A 19689-nucleotide genomic window follows, 5' to 3' on the forward strand; every position below is an offset into this window, starting at 1 on the left:
ATCCTGGAAGGATGGAGGGTAACAAAGATGATTAAGGGACTGGCGCATCTGTCTTACAAGTAAAGGCTGAGGGAGCTGGGCCTGTTCAGTCTTGAGAGGAGATGAATGAGAAGGGACCTCATGAAGGTCTGTCAGTATCTGCAGGAGGGATGCCAAGAGGATGGATCCAGGCTCTTCTCAGTGGTGCTGAGCAATAAGACAAGAGGAATGGGCAGAAAGTGATGCACAGGAAGTTTCACCTGAACACAAGGAATAACTTCTTTACTATGCAGTGACCACACACTGTAACAGATTGGCCAGAGAGATTGTGGCCTCCCTCACTGAGATATTCATGGACCATCTGGGCACAGTCTAGTGCCAGGTGCTCTGGGACAACCCTGCTTAAGCAGGGAGGTTGGACCAGATGACCCACTGTGGTCCCCTCCAACCCTAACCATCCTATTATTCTGTGAAAGAAGAAAACCTGCTCAGTGCAGGTGTCTATTTATCATCAGAGAGATTGCCCACACTTCCTTAGGTATCCATACGATCCTGGCTCTTTGGTTGCCAGCTTCAGAAACTCGCTCAGCTTTGAGGGATGCTCCCGTTTGAGGCAGCTCGTTCAGAGCTCACCTGAGCTCCTGGAAAGCACACCAACACCTTGTGCCCCGTTCTCCCAGCCCCCGTGTTTCCCAGGGTCTAACCCGGCGTCAGTTGCCACGGCGAGGCCGCGGCGTCCCGTGAGGGGCCGGGCCGGCGGAGAGCTCCTGCAGCGGCCGCGCCATGAGCCCAGGTCTGTTCCCCGGGGAACTCCGGCTGATGGGGGTTACATTTTATTGGTACCGGAGCCAAGGGTCAGGGTATGTAGCAGGACAGGTGAAGACAAAAGCTGAAGTGTCCCTGGGCGGTGGCTGGTGACCGCCAGGCAGCAGCGGAGGGCGGCTGTATTCCCAGAGCCGCAGGGACGGAGGGCATTCACGATACGGGACAGGCTGGGGCCGCGGCCTCGTCCAGGTTACTTGGAACAAATAGCATCTCTCATGCTGGCTGTTGATTTCAAAAAAATACTGCTCATTTTTATTTTTTTAATCAATTTACTCTCTTACTTTCAGTGTAATAAAGCAGCGTGCCAGTAAGTCTGTCCTGTCACATTCTGGTGTCCTTTTAGCTTACGAGGTGCCGGGTTGCAGCAGATATGCCCACAAAGACATCCATGTGTTGCTTCCTCACCTCCTTCCCTCCTTGGGAAATCCTCAGCCTCCAGTTAATACCTCGGAAAAACGTGTGGGAAGAGCTAAGAGGCAGCCAACAGGTTTCCCAAAAGGTGCCGGGAAAGGCACCATTGCAATCAGCTGGTGTTTTACCTTTGGCTTCAGTGCACCTTGGAGCGATTCCAGTCCATGGGAAGATTCCCTCCATCATGGGATTAAGTTGAGCACTTCTTGAGAAACAAACTGCACCCCCTCATCTTTCACTGAATTTTGTGGATGTTTGATTAAGTAAATGAGACGTGGCTTGGGCTTTATAATAAAGGAGCAAAATGTAAAGTGGTCTTTAAATGACCAGCAACGAAATTTACATGACTGAAATAGCATGGGTTTCAGAAGGATGTGTTGCTGGTGCCTTCTGTCATGTGTCTGTGGTTGTAATTTACCTGTAAGAATGACAGTTACCTTGGAAATGAGAGAAATACACCCTCCATTTCACTCTGAAAGCAACCTCCCAAGTCTAAAGTAAAAGTTCGGTTGGCATTATTAAGGAGCAGTTTAGGAGGTTTTTTCTCTCCCAAGCTTTGAGTTTGAAATAGGAGCCAGGACAGTATTTTAGTACCTGTGAGGCAGGAACATACTAAGAAAAATGTCTGTGTATGTGCCTCATGTGAGACCTGTGTGCATGACAGCCTCTTTTCCCATAGACTTTTGTGTATTGGCAATGTGGAGCGTGTGAGCCAGCAAGGAGCTATTGTGTGCTCCAGCCAGGTGCCATGAGACAGTCCCCAAATTACAGCTCCCCATCAATAGCTTTCCATGGCTGCAGAGGCTCTGTGGGGGTCTCTTTTCAGGTGCTTCCCCTCCTTTTTCTGCTCCATAGCTGCAGTCAGCCCTGCTGCCTTGCCAAATTCATCAGTTGCCAGTAAGGCACGGCTGTTTTCATTTTCCCACTTAATACCTAAAAACAAAAGCTTTGCATCTTCTCTGGGCTTCAATATTGTTGTTCCAAAGTTCAATTACTATTTCCCACTGAATAGCATCTTCCTGAAAAGGGGTTTTCCTTTTGATAAAGTTTTTATATACAAACCTGTCATTCTCTGTGAGAAGTGCAATCTTTTGTAGTGATGAATTACCCATATTTTTTTATTTTCCAGGACACACTTCTGTTAAATGTTGCTGCCTCTAATTGCAGATCAGTTTATTTATAAATAATATCTTTTTTCTTTCTGTAAAAAATGTTATCATTAGTACGAGTCCCCAAAAGAATGACTTAGGAGAAATATCCTATCCTGTCATCTTTTCAAACTATAATTCTCCTTATTATTCAGTTCTAAGTAACACAATTTTAAAAATTACTTCACTATAACCACAGCAAAATACTGCATCAATGAAGTGGCTTTTGATCCCAGAAAGGCTAAAATATAAAATATCTGTTAGTCTGATGCTAATCATTCAGTAACAAATTGATTAATATCAAATACTTATTTCCCAAAAACTAAATTTCCTTTCACTAAATGTAGCAAATAGTTAAATTCTTTCCCCCCTCTTATTATATTCTGTTTTTCCATCCCTCTTAAAAGTTTATGCCTTCAGGCCTACCAGCAGGGCATGCAATACCTACATTAAACCAAATTTAAAAGTAAGGGTGCTCCTGCTGCTAACGTCCTCAGATCACAGACATGCAAAATGAAGGAACTGGCAGCTGAAACTTTAATGGTAGGAAGTGTAGACTGAATACTTGGGGAAAAAACACAGTAGCTCTATATGACAAAAAAGTCCTATTAGCATTTATGTATTTCAAAATGACAAGCTAGACGATTTTACATAACTGTGGGGCTTTTGGCTTTTGTTTTAAGTAAAATCCTGTGTTGTAAGTATAGCATTACTTACATTTTTTCCTTCAAACGATTGTTTCTATTTTAATTATGTAGGATTTTGAACATTAAAACAGCGCTTTTCATACTGTATATCCCATCATTTGTCCACGTTGTGTATTAATTTGTTATCAATACTTGAACCTAGATAGCTCAAGGAAGCACAGGGAATCCCATGCAGGTATGGTTCCTGAATCAGCTGTCCCTATGGAAATCAAAAGCACCTCAGCGAAAGAGAGAAAACCATGGAAAGTTAGATAATGACCATTCCTTTGTGTTATGTCCTACTGAAGTAGGGCTGTGATTTTTGTGGAACTGGAGTTGGGTCTTAATGCACTGGAAATAACAGAGAGTGGGCTGGGAAGCAGCACAAGAAGGAAAAAAACCTGCATTGCTGTGAAGGGGTTGTTTCAAGTAATGTTGGTTTTGTTTGTTTGTTTTAGTTAAATTGAATGTGTTGCCTCAAGCAGTCCTCCAAAGCCCAGGGGAACATCCCAAGTTCATAGAGCAGGCTCTTTGCCCCCCGTTAGGCTTTGCAAGGTAGGTACCTCTTCTCTTTCAAAGCATCATTTTTGCTGTGAACAGCTTCAATCAGCTGTGCCGAGGTGACAAATAATATTTGCTCTTTTGCAATATTTAAAACTACAAAAATCAGAGGCAAGGAAATTCTCTCTTAGGAAAGTTCTACAATTAAAAGGCAGAAAAAAAGAAGGTGTCCATTGGATTAAAATGGATTTCTCTTTAATAACTGCGTGATTTAAAATTAAATAGGAGCCAACTTACAGAAGTGGACTCTTTTTATACACTTTATGAAGAACAGTGAGTCATTATGGAAACACTGGAGAAATAAGGATAAAACAGCTTAGAAAAAGCAAGTGACAACTTCTGGAGGAAAAGAAACCGGGTCTTTTAGCAAGTGCCATCCTCACCTCAATTCTGTATAAAAAAACAATGTCTATTCCAAGTCACAGTCTCTTTTCGCCACATTGATTAATTAATGAATTAATTTTTATGTTTTAATTCTCATTGCATATAGGAAGCCATAATGATTTTGTTGAGCTGATGGCATTTCCTAGTGTATTTTTTCCTAAGTATCACCTGCCTGTCTTTTCTGTATTATGGCTACATTAACAACATTGATAATAACAGCCAGGATGAGAGGAGTATTTGTTACTCTTAGTAAGCTAAATGCTTTATGATGGATGACAATGTTTCTAGTTGCATCAGTCCAAAACTGGTTATTACAGAACTTTTGTAAAGAGCAATTAGTTTGCAAGTTTTTGCTTATGATTTTTCCCCTTGACTGTAGTTTTCTTTATGTTTGAGGGGGTTACCAATCAGAAGTCAGAAATGTATACTTTGCCTATAAGGCAGGTGGCATTTTAAATTGTATATGATTCTAAGGGCTTTCCCCCTGATTTTTCAAATTTTTTTTTTTTTATTTATTAAAATACCTTTGTAAGGATAATGGAAATGCATCAGTCTTTCCTTTGTTTCATTTTGAGGTGGTTTCTAACTGCAGTGAGGATTAAATTGCAGCAAGCTGATAGGAATTTGCCTGTTGTAGTTCACTGTTTCAGTCTGGGGTTTTTGACTTTCTCTCCATTCTTCCAAATATCTTCCTAAATTGTAATTATTTTGATGTGAAAATTTTGATATTGAATACATTTTGGTGTTGATTATAAGGGAATTTTTATGGCAATATCCATAAGGTGTACATTTAGCCAGATCAGCAGCAACTCCTATGGCTTAAGTGCAGCCTGGAAGCACAAGCCTGGTGCCACTCAGCAGCAGCAAATTCTGGAACAAATTTAAAGGCACTATTTGTGAGGGAAGTTTTCACTGTTACATTATTTTAAATACAGATATGTCAAAATATCTCTGCTTTGCTTAGCTATTTTGTTTTCATTTAAATGAACTTCATGAAGTGTCTTTGGTATTCTCAGAGCAATACGGAGCCTGACGCTTATATTAGCTAACATTATGAAAAGAGTTTACTCTCATCACTGTAATGAAAGACAGCAGTGTAATACAGACAGAGGAAGAGCAAAGTAATAGATTTATGTGGAACACTAATGCTGAATTTCTTTTATCTTTGAGTGATTAACCAGACAATTTTTATGCTCTTTCTCCGAAGAGTAAAAATAAATTCACATTACTTTTATAAAGATAACATCCTCTACAGCCAGGATATCAGATTCTATTTACATACACTTTATGGTCAGTAAGTGCATATTACCCTTTCCAGGCATCTCGTGTGTATCAGAGTGGAGATGCAAAGATATGATGGCTGAAGTGAAAGGTGAAATGATGCACAGTTCAAATTTTAAACTTAGATCCATGCATCCTGAAATTTGTGGACCACCTTTTGCACTGTGCTGCATTTGAGCTGGATTTGGGAATTCTTTTGTTGATTTGATTTTGTTTTTAATTTTGAAGAAGCTAAATATGAAATAAATTGGACCACTCTGGTCCATACTGATAATACAAAAATGTAATGGTCTGGTTTAGGAAACAGTTTAGATATGGATAGCTTAATCAATTATTATTGATTTAGCTGATACACAGTTTCTTCTAGTTTAGACAGAAATATCAGATAACCAGATCCCTGAAAGCTAATACCACTTCTGTTTTCTTTTATAAATAAAGATTTGAAATAGCTACTGAAAAAATTTGAAAATAAATTTGAAAAAAAAATTTGAAATAGCTAGACCAAAAAATTAAAAAGATATTTGTATGTGCTTATAGAATGTCTGATACATTACTTTGTCAATATTTCAGTATTTAGCTCTACTTGGCAATGATAATATATTATACATGCTGCAGAAGTCTATGTTAGCACCTTACAGTGTTTCTTTTAATTTTTTTCATTTAAATTTAGGATTCATTTGATCAAAGACAAAGATGCCACAGATGATTATTTGGCAAAGAATATCAAAGGGGTGTCAAAACAAGAAGCTGCTGCGTAAGTTGGCTTTTTCGAGGCATTTTAACATCCATAAGTTTATTGTTTCCTTTGTTTCTAGTCATCATAGTCATTTAAATTTAAAGTTCCCTAGGCCCTACCCTTTTTAGTGGAACTTGGCATTTAAAAATTGAAGTTGATATTAAATAATGATGGTTCATTTCTCCTGATGTTAAATATATCAAAGCATTTATCTCCTTGCTTTTACTAATTTGTATATTTACCAATTAGATCAGATTTGTAACATTATTGTTAAGATTGTGTCAGTAATTATTATATTGTGCTGCCTTTTTTTTTCCTTTCTCTTTTTTTTTCTGAGCCTTTGTGAAATACCTCCTTTGGGGTGGGAGCTTAGTGTACCGACATACACATTCTTGTAATTTTGAGTTACTATTTAGCCAAGCCCAAGTGCTGACTTCTGTGGTGAAGCATTTAATACCCCATTAGTTATTTAAAAACCCAGTGAATGAAAGAAATCTAGATAACTTTTGATTTCTTACAGCTGAGGTATTTACATTTAGAAGTTACAAGAGACTATGACTGACTTATTCTTCTGGAGTCTTTCAACAGATCTGGGGTTCAGCACCATCAAAATTAATGAAAGAATTCGAACAAACTGAATTGCTGGTTGCTTAAGTGAGCTGATTTATTTATTTCAATATTTAAATAATAAAAGGATGCATATACAAGGGCTCTAGGCACCTTAACAATGAATATTGCAACATCACCCTTGCAGCATAAAAACATTCTATCAGTCAGACAGCAATTCCACCAGCTAGTTTCTTGCAAAACAGGCTTCTTTTCTCCTTCCTAGCCTAAGAATGTGCCTACAAACCTTCCCTAAAAATTTCCTCGTTGAAATCTAGACAATTACTAGAAGTATCAGACCTCGGGGAGCAAGCACAGAACTAAGTACCTTCCCTTACTGTCACCCTGGTTGGGTGCCAGCTGTGGCTGCTCTACTCATTACACTCCAACAATTGTCACAAGCTGGGTTGCCTTCCCGGGGAGCTGTTTCAGTCATCAGCCCCAGTGGACTTCCACACACCATGCCAGGGACACAAGTGTTCTCTCTGAGGTGATTACACAGGAAATCACCGCTATTTTAGGAAGGCCTTGGGGCTTCAAAGTGCATTTTCCAGCTCTGATTTGATCAGGTCAACTTTTCACTGCTATTTAAAAAACCAAACAAAACCACAAACAAAAAAAAAAACGCAAAAAACCCTCCTAAATGATGTTTTTATATCCAAACCCTGAGTCTGGACACTGTGGAAAAGGAAACCAGCAAGGACATCACAATGAAGCAGGAATTTTATCATCTGTTCTGCAATACCTAGACAAAGTGGAGTTCCCTTACCGTTTTGTAAGAGGCTGTTTTTCCAAAGTTACCAAAGCCTCTTAGAAGATTAAACTGAAATATCATATGTATGATTATTTCCATGGAGATTTTTAAAGTACCTATTTTAAAAGGTTACATTCATGTTCTGTGCATTTAATTCTTCTTGGAATTTTAGCTTTTGATAATAGATCAGCAGTTACGAAGTTTCTCTCTCTAGATATAATTTACTAATGCTCTTCCATAACCTTGACAAAATCATTTGAGAGCAAACAAAAGGTAACAAACTAACTACACAGTTATATTAGTACTATGCTAATCTAGTTAGGAAAAACTAAATGCATCAAATGTAATTTAAAACCAATTTATAAAGTAAGGCAATGCCATGTCTGTAAATGATCTTAGTGAAATCAGTGTAATTCTTGGTCTGTGTCAGCAGACAACGGGTGTTATTATTTTAAAAATAGGAGAGATGGCTTATAATATGCTGTGCAGTTTTTCTATATTATTTCCATTTCAGAAGTAAATCCATTCCCTTCTTTGTATAGGGACTGAATTTCCTTCCTCTGACACATAAATATCTGTACTTTTGTTTAATATGGAGGTTCACTTGATATGCCAGTGATTATTTCATCAATACAAATTCCTCTAGCCACACTCCTGCTTAATATTAAACACGCTTTTTTAAAAGTGTGTGTTAGGCAAACAACAAGTTTATTATCTTCTAAATAAAGGAATGTATAGGTAGTATTACATTTAGGGAAAAAAGCAACATTCTTTCAAACTTTTCCCTAAAATTCTATCCTTCACAATATTCCTTAAAATTGAGATGTGCTATTGAAGGAAAAAGATTGCAGTTATTCTTGTATTGTATAATGTTGTATTGTGTTCCAAACTACAGGAAAAGAGAAGAATTCCACTAAGTGTGTTCATGATATCATCTCTTTTTTTTCCTGTGGAAAAATTAGATGTTTTTCATTCTTTTTTCTTTGTAATAATTTTTTGTCCCAGGTTGATATGACAGAAGAGGGAGAAAAAATAGTGCTTAAGAGAGATAGTACTTTAATGATATTAAAACAGTATATTGCTTTGTTTTTTCATTGATTTTGTTTTGCTTCCTTCTCAAAGACTTTAATTTGAAATAAGAAGTGAAGGTGGTGCAAGGATCTGGAAATGGAAAAAAAGTAAAACTTTCATTAATGCAGAACGTGAGTGCTTTCTTGCCACAGAAATAGGCTTTTGTATGATGAGGTTGGCTGACTCCAGTGGCCTTCAGTGTGCTTTCCCTGCAACTTTCTGTTCTTAGTCCTGACTCACCAAGTCATTAACAGCTCAAAATCAGATTGCAGTAAAAATTAAAAATAGTTCTTTTGACTGAACTAAGAGTCAAGAAGTTCATGATGAACTGTGAAGTAAAGCATTTTTCAAGAGATTGATTCCAGGATTGAGTCTTCAAATGAGTTTAGAGCCTAAAATGGGCCAGAATTTGAAATTGTCATTCTTGTTTCCTGATCTTTTTGTCAGGGCCAGAAAGATCAAGTAACAGTTCTCTCTTCTTCATACAAATGAAAATTGTCCAAAGAGGACCATGTCATCAAAAAAGAGTTGAAGACTAGAAAGAGCCTTTGAAATGTATTTGATGAGAGGAACAGCTTTGCTTAGCTGTGACCAAAAAAAAAAATTACATTAGTGATGTTACTACATGTATTTTAAATACATTTGAGTTGAGTGGTGGAGTTCTACTGTCCTCAAGACTGTGGTGGGCAAGTGAAATCCAAATTATTATACAGAGATGGTAAAGGCTTACCTAGGTATGCAGAAAATTTGTATTTGTGTTTCCTGTCTCATGAGCAGTGGATCAGTGTGCTGTGGAAAGCTTGCTTGATAAATCTGTGTCAGTAAAGACAGGCTCTGAGATGACTATTTTCAGGCAGGAGACAAGATTCTCTGACACGCATTCTGTCGGATGTTTTGGAGATACAGTGGGCTGTTCTGCTTAGAATTCTCCAATGGCTGGCCCACTTTAAGATTAACTGGAACAGAAAAAGGGAAAGGCTTTAATTCTCAGGTGGGCTGTGTTCTCCAGAGCAGTTGTTGGCCATCTCTGCCAATACTGGGAAGATGAATCATTAAACTACTTTGCAGATTGTAGACTGCAAAATGGAACATAAAATTTCTGCTCTAGCAGTGATGACTGATGAATATAGTGAAGTATAGCTTTTGTAAACTCCCTGCAAAAAGAGCAAAGGGGCTTTCACCCAGGTTTAACTGATCCAGGTTAATAAGCCCAGTTGTGTGATTAGTTGAGCCCCATCTTTTAGGATCCAGACAAGTGCTTTAGAATAAAGTGGATTATACTTTGGAAACACCTATTTCTCTCCATTGCTTAAAGAGAGATTGTACGGTGACGAGCTCAGATGTAGGCACATACATTTACCACTCAATCCCACACTGCAGAACTGTAGGTTTTTGAAAGCTGTAAAAAGGATGAAGTAGAAGTCTTAGAAACTAATTCCTGAGGCAGCATTTTTACAGGAAGCTGTCAAGTTCAGAACAGAAGTGGCCCAGGATCCATTTTAAATCTTCTGCCATCTGATAAAAGATTATTTTTCCATTCTTCAGTCAGAGACAAATTATTTACTGCCCTCCCCAAGTTTCTGCTCTTTTCAGTGTCAGCATCAGATAGGTAGAGTTAAGGAAAAAAAGATGGGGGAAAATTTATGAGGGACTAAGTGCTAGATGAGTTTGTGGAAATAAATAGTTTCTTTCCTACATCAGTACGTCTTCTACCAGTCGATCTCTGAATACTCAGCCCTATCTGTCCTCCAGGACTAAAGAGGGAGAAACTTCCTTACCTGACTAGAGGCTGGGATGATCTGGAGAGCTCCCTGAAGGAGAAAAATGGGGTTTGTGGGCTGATGGAGAGGAGAAGACCTAGTATGAAGAGTGTTTTGCTCTTTATTTTCATCCTAGCCACGATGGACTAGTAAACCCTATTATTAGACTGAGATTTTTCTGACCTTGTCCTTTGTTTGTAAGTTATTTAAATCATGAGAGTTTCAGTACTCAGTTTTTGATTTATTTGCTTCTTTATCAGTCTGTATTCTGGTCTTTTGCATTGGTGGACCAGTGCTTTGAGGAAGCTGAACACAAATAGCTGGTTGGGGATTTGATTAACCCATGCCTTTAGTAGCTGTCACCTCTACCACATAAATTAGTAAGGTGACTTCTTATGTTACTCAAAAAATAGATGGGGACCTTTTTTCACTGACATCATATTGCCATGTTTTCTTTTTCCCAATCTGGAATCTCTACTGGGGCTTCCCAATTTGAAGGGGCTTAATTTAGGTGTGGGGATTTTGTATTGTAAGGTGGATTTGACCATTTCTGTGTTATTAAGTGAGGTTCTCAAGGGACAGAAGAGGGGCACTGCCAAGAATAAGGGTAAGGAGAAATATCTTGTTGATATGGGATAAAGGCAAGGAAGGAGGAGGTAGAGCTGCTATTACTAGCAAGCTTGCAGAAGGAAATTTGGGATGCAGACAGATAAAATGTAGGTGCAGATTCTGCTTTTCCCTTGTATTTCAGCCCTTGATTGCACAGTATTTGTTTCCAGTGATGCACTGCTGCGAGCTGCTTCCATTTCTTCTGCATACAATGCTATGAAGACAGAGGGAGGGAGGCGAGCTCAAGGCAGCTGAAGAAGGACGTAGCAGCAAACAGAGAAAGAAGTAAACTTCCTTCCCTTTCATGTTCAGTCCTAGCAAGATTTTGCTGTTCTTCCTGATGTCAGTCTTTGGATAGGACCTGTAAGCACCTTATAGCCTGCTTTGTTCACATTACTCTGGTTGAAAACTGGTGCAATGTTGTGTAAACTCATTTACATTTTATGAGCGTATTTCTTCACTTTTAGATACTAAGAACTATGGAAGAGGGTGAATCAGAACCAAAGAAATCTATCCTTTCATGGTAAAAGAAATTTTAAATTAAGGCTTTCTGTCCCAAACTCCCTGCTGGTTGTGGAAAGGGAGATGGCACAAGTCACTTAGTGAGCTAGATGATAAATTTTAAATTTCTTTCACAATATTATTTAAATATGTATTTTTTTCAGTCTGAATAATTCCTAACAATCTTTCTTGCCATGACCAGGATTCAATGTTTATTAAACAACTTTCAAAAAGAGATTTTAGCACTTAGAGGCACACATTCTTTTTGGTCAAAGGAATGATCTCTGTGAATTTTGGGCTTGATAAGCATATTATTTAGTGTAATTAGGCAGTGATCTGAAGAACAGAACTGTGTAGGAAGCGAATGGTTTGCCTTTCCTAGAGAAACTTCTCTGTGCATTTGTGTAATGTGAAAGATTTTTCTTGAAAAGGTTAAAAAAAGTTCTAATCAACTTCTGTACATTATGTAGAACTTCATTTTCTAAACTCTGCAAAAGAAAGTTTCATATTTAATGGGAAATCATGAATTATTCCATTTATTATCTACTTCCTCCTTTCAAAGACATGATCTGGATAAAAGGCGGGGTGAATAATTTCAAAAAATACAATACATTTTTAATGGGAAGGTGCAAACTACAGATTCTCATGACTATTAGCAAGTATAGAGGAAACAGAATTTTACTTGCAAAAACTCATCAAACTCTTGCAAAGATAAAATACATGACATACTTTAATAAAGAAGAACACAGTGAGCTGAAGTGGTTTTTTTTATGTAACTTGTTGTTTTTACTAAGTTTGGTCTTATGGTTTTTTAGTGTTTTTATTTCTCAATAGTTCAACAATATTTACTACTGAAGATAATGTACAAGCAATACACATTCTGATTTCTATTTCTAAAACACTCCATAAAGGTGAAGCATCTCTAACACACAAAAAGTCTGATATAAAGAAATATTGTCTAATCCACCCTGGTACAGTCATGACTTCCTAATAATTTTCACAGTGAATCCTGCATTGTGTAAAATCCTTGCTTTTCCTTTCTTCTCAGTCTCCATGTGGTCTATTTGTCCTTATCCTACTGAGTCAATTCAGCTGGGGACTTGAATAAGAGATATCCTAAACAAAAGCAAAAGCGAAAGTGGGAATTGTTCATATCAATACTGCAATAAATGCAGAGCCTTGTATAGGGTTTTATGATATTTCATAACATCAGCTTGAGAAGATATAGGAAGTAAGTAATTATGTTTATCTGTCTGGTACACTGTGAAAGAAACTTGCAGAGAAATTTAACGACGACTTTGATATCATGCAAGTCAAATGGAAAGGATTCCAAACTCCTGTGTTTCTAGCTCTGAGTCCACCAGGTCAGCTCTGAAATAAAAGAGGGAAGTTGAGAAATACTTCGTTTTGATAAATAGTAGTTCATAAAATATGGTTGGGATTACTTTTTGTTAAGGAAGATTATTAATTTAGAAAGAAAAGCAGAAAGATTAATGAAGATAGTTTTCTTCTGATTATGCTTGAAATAATCACAGGTGTGTGTACTTTTGTATGATGAAAATTTTTATAAGGGTAGCACTTTTATCTTTAAATAAAGATATTTTTTTCTTTGCATTTATGTTTAGGGACAGAATGTTTCAAAAGTTCATTGCAAAATTTATGTTTCCATTTTCTGGGTTAATTAGGATTGTTAATTATTACAGTACTTACATTCATTTTAAAATACTTTTTCTGTGTCATCCTTTGATGTTTATAATTGATTAATTTTTCATTTTATGTAGCTTTGAACAAAAGGAAGTGAATTCAATATATGTGTTCTTTGTGGGGTCCTACTGACAGGGTATGCATCCCCCTTTGATTGCATGATTTAGGTTAAAGTTTGGTTTGACAACAATCCAGTGACTGAGGCAGGAGATGAAAAACACTGCCTTGCTAAAGATGAAAGTTCTTGTACCTATATATATATATATATATATATATGCTATAAGGTACCTACATTTCTTTTTTTATATATGCTTTATTTTCATCTTTCTTTTAATAGTTCTGGATACATAGCTCCAAAAAGCTTTTCTTCTTTAAAAAATCTGTATTGTTACAAGTCAATTGCAAGTGATGTTTTCCCTCCCAGGATGTGCACAAATTGCTGTGCAATATTTTTTTATTTATAATTAGAATAGGAATCCTTTTTATAACATTTGGGGGGTTGTGGATTTTATTCTTTTTTGTAATAGGATATTAGCTATTTCAAGTTTGTGATTTGGAATTAAAAAGCAGGCACCCCACCCCAATGTAATTTAACTCTCAGCCTTAGTAGTAAAATATTCTGAAGTGTAAGCTGTCTATTACTGCTTAATGGCATTTACTGTACTGTCATATCTTTTTTTAATGAGATTACTATAGTCTAAAATTTAACATATTACCATCCAGTAAATATTTCATTAAAAGAAAAGTATTTAAACGGACAGTCTTTAAACCAGGATTAAAGAGGCTGTGCCCTGATGCAGTTAAATAGCTTTGTATCAGTAGCAGTACGTGGTGAAATGTGCTGAGTGCCTGGACCATCTAAGGGCTTGACTTACCAGAATACTTACGTGGATAAACTTTCACACGGAATTGGGGTATCACAGGACTTGGATGTATTTTTAAGTGAGCTGTGTGCCCACCTTTGGTGGGTTGCAGCCCAGGAACGTGGCAGTGTAGTCGTCAGCAGTGTGAGTACAGGGTTTGACACCACTGGAACCTGGGCACTGAAGTCAAATCCTCACCTTCCATATTTGCCAAGTATTTGCATGAGCACTTTGTGTTCAACAATTCCCTGCACAAACTTCAACTAATTTTAGGCATGGGTCACCAGTGGTGTTGCAAAACTGTTCTTGTTTTTTGGCTGCCCAGCTACAATTAAATAATTCCTCTTTCAGTTCCTAGAGCAGCCTGAACTTACAAATTCTTACAGCATATTTGGCTTTTTTGTGGTTTATGTACTATATTTTTTTTTACTTAATGCATATGTTTTTCAAATCTTAGGGAGGAAATTCTTATATCCCTATGTTTATACTGTGGTTTTTTGCATATAGGTTAAACAAAAAGTAGCTTAGCGTTCACATACTTTATGTAATTTTAATTTTCTTGTAGAGTTATAGACAGGAAATGGGGGGAGAGTAAAATAAATTTGTTTAAATAAACTTAAGCAAATATATCTTGATTATTTTTTCATAATTTTGTGATGCTTATCTAAGGCAGTTATATCAGTCATTGATTTACCAACTGCAGAAGGAAATCCCAAGTGGATGAAACCTATTTGAATACAGTTTTTAAACATTATAATAATTGGTAGAGTAATTATTTTACACTAGAAGTACACTTTAATATTTCATATACTATTGTTGTTTAAGCCATGCCATTTTGTTCTTTACAAAATGGGATTTCTACAGTACAATACAGCTATTTGTATTGTAATCAGCAGCTGGAATTAACTGGAAGTGCTAATTAAGACATACAAAATCTAAGTATATGAAACTTGATATTTAAAAATATGTATTTTTATATATATATTCATTTGCCATCTGAAAATAGTAGTCTTTTGGACTTACTTTGCATGTCTGTAATTGACCACATCAGACAGCAGGCATGGAGAATTAAGCTCCTGATGAATGATTCTGTTATGCTATACTGACTAGTTTGATTATTTCTAACACCAGTACCTGGCTTTTGGCCTCTTAATTTCCTTTCTCTGTCCTGTCTTTCAGGGTGAAGGGTAGAATGCAAATAGCCTTATCGTGGAGGATTTTAAGTTAAAGGGAACATTGTGTGGTGCTGTGCCGATCTCCCAGCATTGCTTAAGGGTCTTGTAAAAGTGCAATACCATAACACAGAAAAGTCCTTGAGACTGGAACAACAGTGTAATTTCATTAATCTCACTGAAGGTTTACTATTTATTATTTTTGCACTGGTAAAGGCAGTGAATGAGATTCCTGTGATTTCTCAGCATGACTCTAGATCTTTTTGTAATAGCAATGATAATACAAAAAGAAATCCATATAAGAAAATTAGTGAAATAGCTGTATAATTTAGTAAAAAATTTAAATGCCTGTAGCAATATCTGGGTACGCTTAAATTAAGCCCAGTGTTAGCAACAGCAATGTCTTTTCAAGCTCACAGATCCACATTCAATAAGTAGCTCCTTCCACCCGTGTGATATTACACGGCACAAAATCATCCCCTGTACCATGGTGCCACTAAAATGGCAACTTTAACATTTGGTTGTTATTTATTTGGTGCTGAAAACTCCTGTGACACACAACACCTGTCATGACACAGACACTCTCAGAAGCTCACAGAATTTTTCAGCACTTTCTGATATAACACTGCATCACAGTAACTGCTGGTGTGGAATCAGATCCACCTGGAACTCACTGCCCAGCCTGTGTAAATAAACATTTAGCAACATCACGGGGTTTCAGCAATGACAGAAATGAGTGCATGGGCAGAGGAACGGGGGATTCTCAGCATCACTTGGCTTTGTGTTAAGTGCTGTAGTTCTCATCTGTTGAGTTTCATGGATTAAAAAACCCAAACTAATTCTGCTTTATACTAAAACCAGATTCGTTGGTATCTTTGTTTTAACCATAAATACATAGAGATGCTCCAGATGTCATTAAAAAATAGTTTGCTTTGAAAAAAATCCATCTGAAACCTTTTTCTCTGGCGTGATCTCATGATCACCCTAGGAGAGGGAGGACTTTGGGTTTGCAGTCACGCCACAGTCAGTTTTAAAATGAAACCCGGCTGACATTACAGAGCTTTCTGCTCGCTCTGGTCCGATACATTCCATGGCTTGCAGCCTTGGTGGCCCCTCGCCCTGTGCCGGGGTACGGCCGGAGGCCTTTGTTCTGCGCCGGGATCCGCGCATCCTGCCTGCAGTTTCCCACATTTCCAGCAGATGCCCCCAGAGACCATTAAAACCCGTGAACGGCTCCGCTCCGAGCAAAGGACAGTCTTTTCTCATTTCGCTCCTGGAAATAACATAATTGTTCAAAGGAAACCTCAAGTCGGCGTGGGCGAATGCAGAAAAACCAACTCGCTTGTTTAACAATAAATCATAATTTATTAGGTAGTAAGGTTCAAAGTGTTTAGTGTAAGGTTACTTATTAATATAGAAACACACTACGCTAATGTTAACAGTGGGATTTTATAAAATAAATCATAGAATGAGAGCATATCCTGAGTTGGAAGGAGCCTTAGGTAACACATTTTGATACTGACATTAGAAATCAACTAATCTTGGGTTATCTAAAATATAACCTTGGATTTTGCATGCTGCATGACATCAAAAAAAGCAGGATGGAATGGATTTTGAGGATTGATTTATAGTTTATGTCAAGGTATCACGAAAACTTTACTGCTGTCACCTATGCCACACCTCTGTTCAAAAGAACTGTTTGATGGGGGGAAAAAAGGACACTGGAATTTTCACCTGGAAGCACTTTGATAACTGTAACAATTTTAGAATTCATTGCAGTGTCAAACTCTTTTAGGTGATACAAATAGCATTTATCCCCATAATACCATTAATCTCTTGCCCTATTTTATTGTTTGTGTGTGATCAGTCACTTGTGGCTCGTATATTACAGCAACTTAAGGAAACAATAGTATTATTATTGTGTGTTTTATGTATTATAACCGAGATTACTTTTATTTTTATGCCACTAAATTTGAAGGGCTTTACAGTAGATAGCTTCATTGCTTGTGTGCTAAAATCAGTCCTCTTTGCCTCAGAAAAAAATGTGCTCAGCACAGTAGGATTACTTCAGCATTATTTCAATTTCTTGATTAATTGGGATGGGATTTATTAAAACACTCTTGACACTGATTTTTAAAACTGACATGTTGTACTATGTGCTTTGTTTTCCGGTATTGGTTTGCTAATAATGCTTTCTTGTGGGGAAAATGTGCTTTGACTTCAACTAAAATACATCAGTCTACAGAAAATAACGTGTTACATGGACACAGTTTTCTGTTTCTAGGAATATTTGTTCTATGCTCAGTGAGCGTGCAGTGAGTGTTAAAAATTACTTGAATGACATTTTGGGTAGTGACTGCTGATACCTTTTAGCACTACTTCCTTGCTTACTTCCAGTACATCTAATGATCTAATGCATGCACACATACAAACATATATAGATCACATTGTATAAATAAATAGATATGTGTGTGTGCCTGCTATGCAGATTGGTATTCCACTTCTCTGAGTTATATTACTATAGGATTCACTCCTAGGCCTTTGGAAGTTGGTAGGAATTTTTTACCTATACTCTTCAGGGTTTTTTTTAATTACATAGAATTTTTAAACAGGAAGGAAAAAGGTATGCCATATAAAAAATAGAGAATACATTGCATGGTATTAGCATAGTATCTTTGCAGTATTTTGAAGCTATATACTGTACATTTGGTATATGTCAAATATAGCATGTTCTAGCAAATTAAAACTGAAATGTTTAAACGTATTTGTCATTTATTTTTCTAAGATAAATATTGCAAATATTTTCTGGTGCAGAATAGTTATATCTTTTCCCTTATCTGTGTGAGCAATGTGTGATTTTCAATCTCAAAAAAACTATCTTTATATTAAACAGAAATTCAGTACTGTCTGGTCTAAATCATATCAGGATTATTTAATATTTTTATGCTCAGTTCTGCAACTGAAATGTGAAAAATACAGGTGAAGGATTAATGTGCATATATGTAGTAAGAGATTTTAATTATGTCAAATATGAAATAATGCAGATTATTTGCTTCCTATATCTTACATTGCTATTTCATTGTCCATATCACTGATATCTAGCTAAGAAGTTTTTCACATCAATTCCATCTTATCAACATTGTTAAAGCATTGCAATAGCTCTTTTTAGGCTCCAGGTATTAGTCTCATTCAGCTATTATTTTTTACACCTGAATTTATTACATACACTATAAATCTCAGTTTTCAGAATTCCATATTTATTTCAAAGCTGAGATAATTTGAATTTAAATGGATTTTAATCTAAAAGGACAGTCTTGAAAACAGTTTGGAAACTTAATGGAATATACCAGATAAAGGTAACACATCTTGGTCCTTGCCGTTACTGGGATAAAGGTTTGTTTTCCCACACTGGACACCCATCCCTGCAAGCCTTTACCTTTATCTGTACCTTTGTGTTGCAGTCCCATTGGACTCACAGTTTTCTCCAGAATAGGACACAATGATTGTTTCCTGCCATATAAAAGAAATATTTTGATTATTTCCATAAATAATACTTCAAAAGGTGTATTACCACTTGAGAGTATTTGCTTACACAACTTTTTGATATGTACATCTTATCAGAGTTTATTAAGGCAATAACTTCAATAAAAATTCATCATAGCATCATTTGATTGTAAAATTAGGGAGAAATTAACAAACTTTTGTGTCAGCAAACCAGCTGAAGTTGTATGCTAAACAGAAGCAAAATAGTATCTAATGATTATGTTTCTGGCATAGCCATTTGTTTGACATTTTTAAACCAAGCCATCCTTTCCTACAACAAAACTATTTAATGTGTATATATATATAACAACATATACATATAACTGACATATAACAACATATATGTAACACATAGTAACAACGTTATATATAACAATATATTTATAACAACATGTGCATTGTTTTGACATGTGGAATGTGCCTCAATTTTCCCCGTGCACTGTCTTAAAGCAAACTAAGAGTTCATTGTGTTTTCATGAACTAATGTAAACACGGGGTGGGAGGGGGGGTGGTTCCCAGCAGTCAGCCTTTTTAACCAAATACCAGCTAAAGAATGCCAGTGTGTTTTTTAACGTGTTTTCAATGTATATATTGGTATTTATTCATTATTGCCATGTTTGCTTCCCTAGGGTATGGCATTTGCAATCATATTTTAGCAGATCTCTTTTTGAGCAGGAGAAATAATACCCACTCCCTGCTGCTGAACTGCAGAGGTCTCTTCTTGAAAGCTGTTGTAGTTATCTGCACTTATTTGGTAAGGTGGAGAACAGAATACAGGTTTAAAGGCTTAAAATCTCCCTTTCTTATTCCCAGTTACAGGAATTCATACAAGAAGAACATCTGCATAGACATGCTGCGCCAGGGTTATCACAAGTCCTTCTCTGAGCTCCTCACTCTGATCCAGAAGTGGAATGCCTTGAGGGAGGCTGCAGGGCCTGGGTCAGCCATATGGCATGAGAAGTCCCTGGAGGAGCAGCCTGATAAGCTGGATCAGCTTTACCACTTCCTGACCAGGGCTGAGGCAGCCCTGCCAGCAGGTAAATGGGGGGATTGTGGGTAGCAGAGCAGCAGGAGCCGGCGCCCGCCGGGGCCGGG

At 37.0% G+C, this 19689-nt stretch overlaps 1 protein-coding gene across 2 annotated transcripts in view; it reads left to right on the forward strand.

The window, feature by feature from the left end:
* Positions 1-697: 697 nt before the first annotated feature.
* TTC29 (tetratricopeptide repeat domain 29) overlaps positions 698-19689 on the forward strand; it is a 118116-nt gene continuing 99124 nt past the window's right edge. The window contains exons 1-4 of one of the 2 annotated variants that reach the window (XM_017744279.1): positions 698-772; positions 3508-3604; positions 5946-6029; positions 19408-19631. In XM_017744279.1, coding sequence (XP_017599768.1) covers positions 763-772; positions 3508-3604; positions 5946-6029; positions 19408-19631 — 415 coding nt within the window. In that variant the 5' untranslated portion in view covers positions 698-762. Of the gene's footprint in view, positions 773-3507; positions 3605-5945; positions 6030-12583; positions 12677-19407; positions 19632-19689 lie in introns of those variants that run through there. The other variant, XM_017744280.1, reaches the window with a different exon arrangement.

Source organism: Corvus brachyrhynchos, unplaced genomic scaffold (genome assembly GCF_000691975.1).
Source record: "Corvus brachyrhynchos isolate BGI_N302 unplaced genomic scaffold, ASM69197v1 scaffold229, whole genome shotgun sequence".
NCBI classification, from domain to species: domain Eukaryota; kingdom Metazoa; phylum Chordata; class Aves; order Passeriformes; family Corvidae; genus Corvus; species Corvus brachyrhynchos.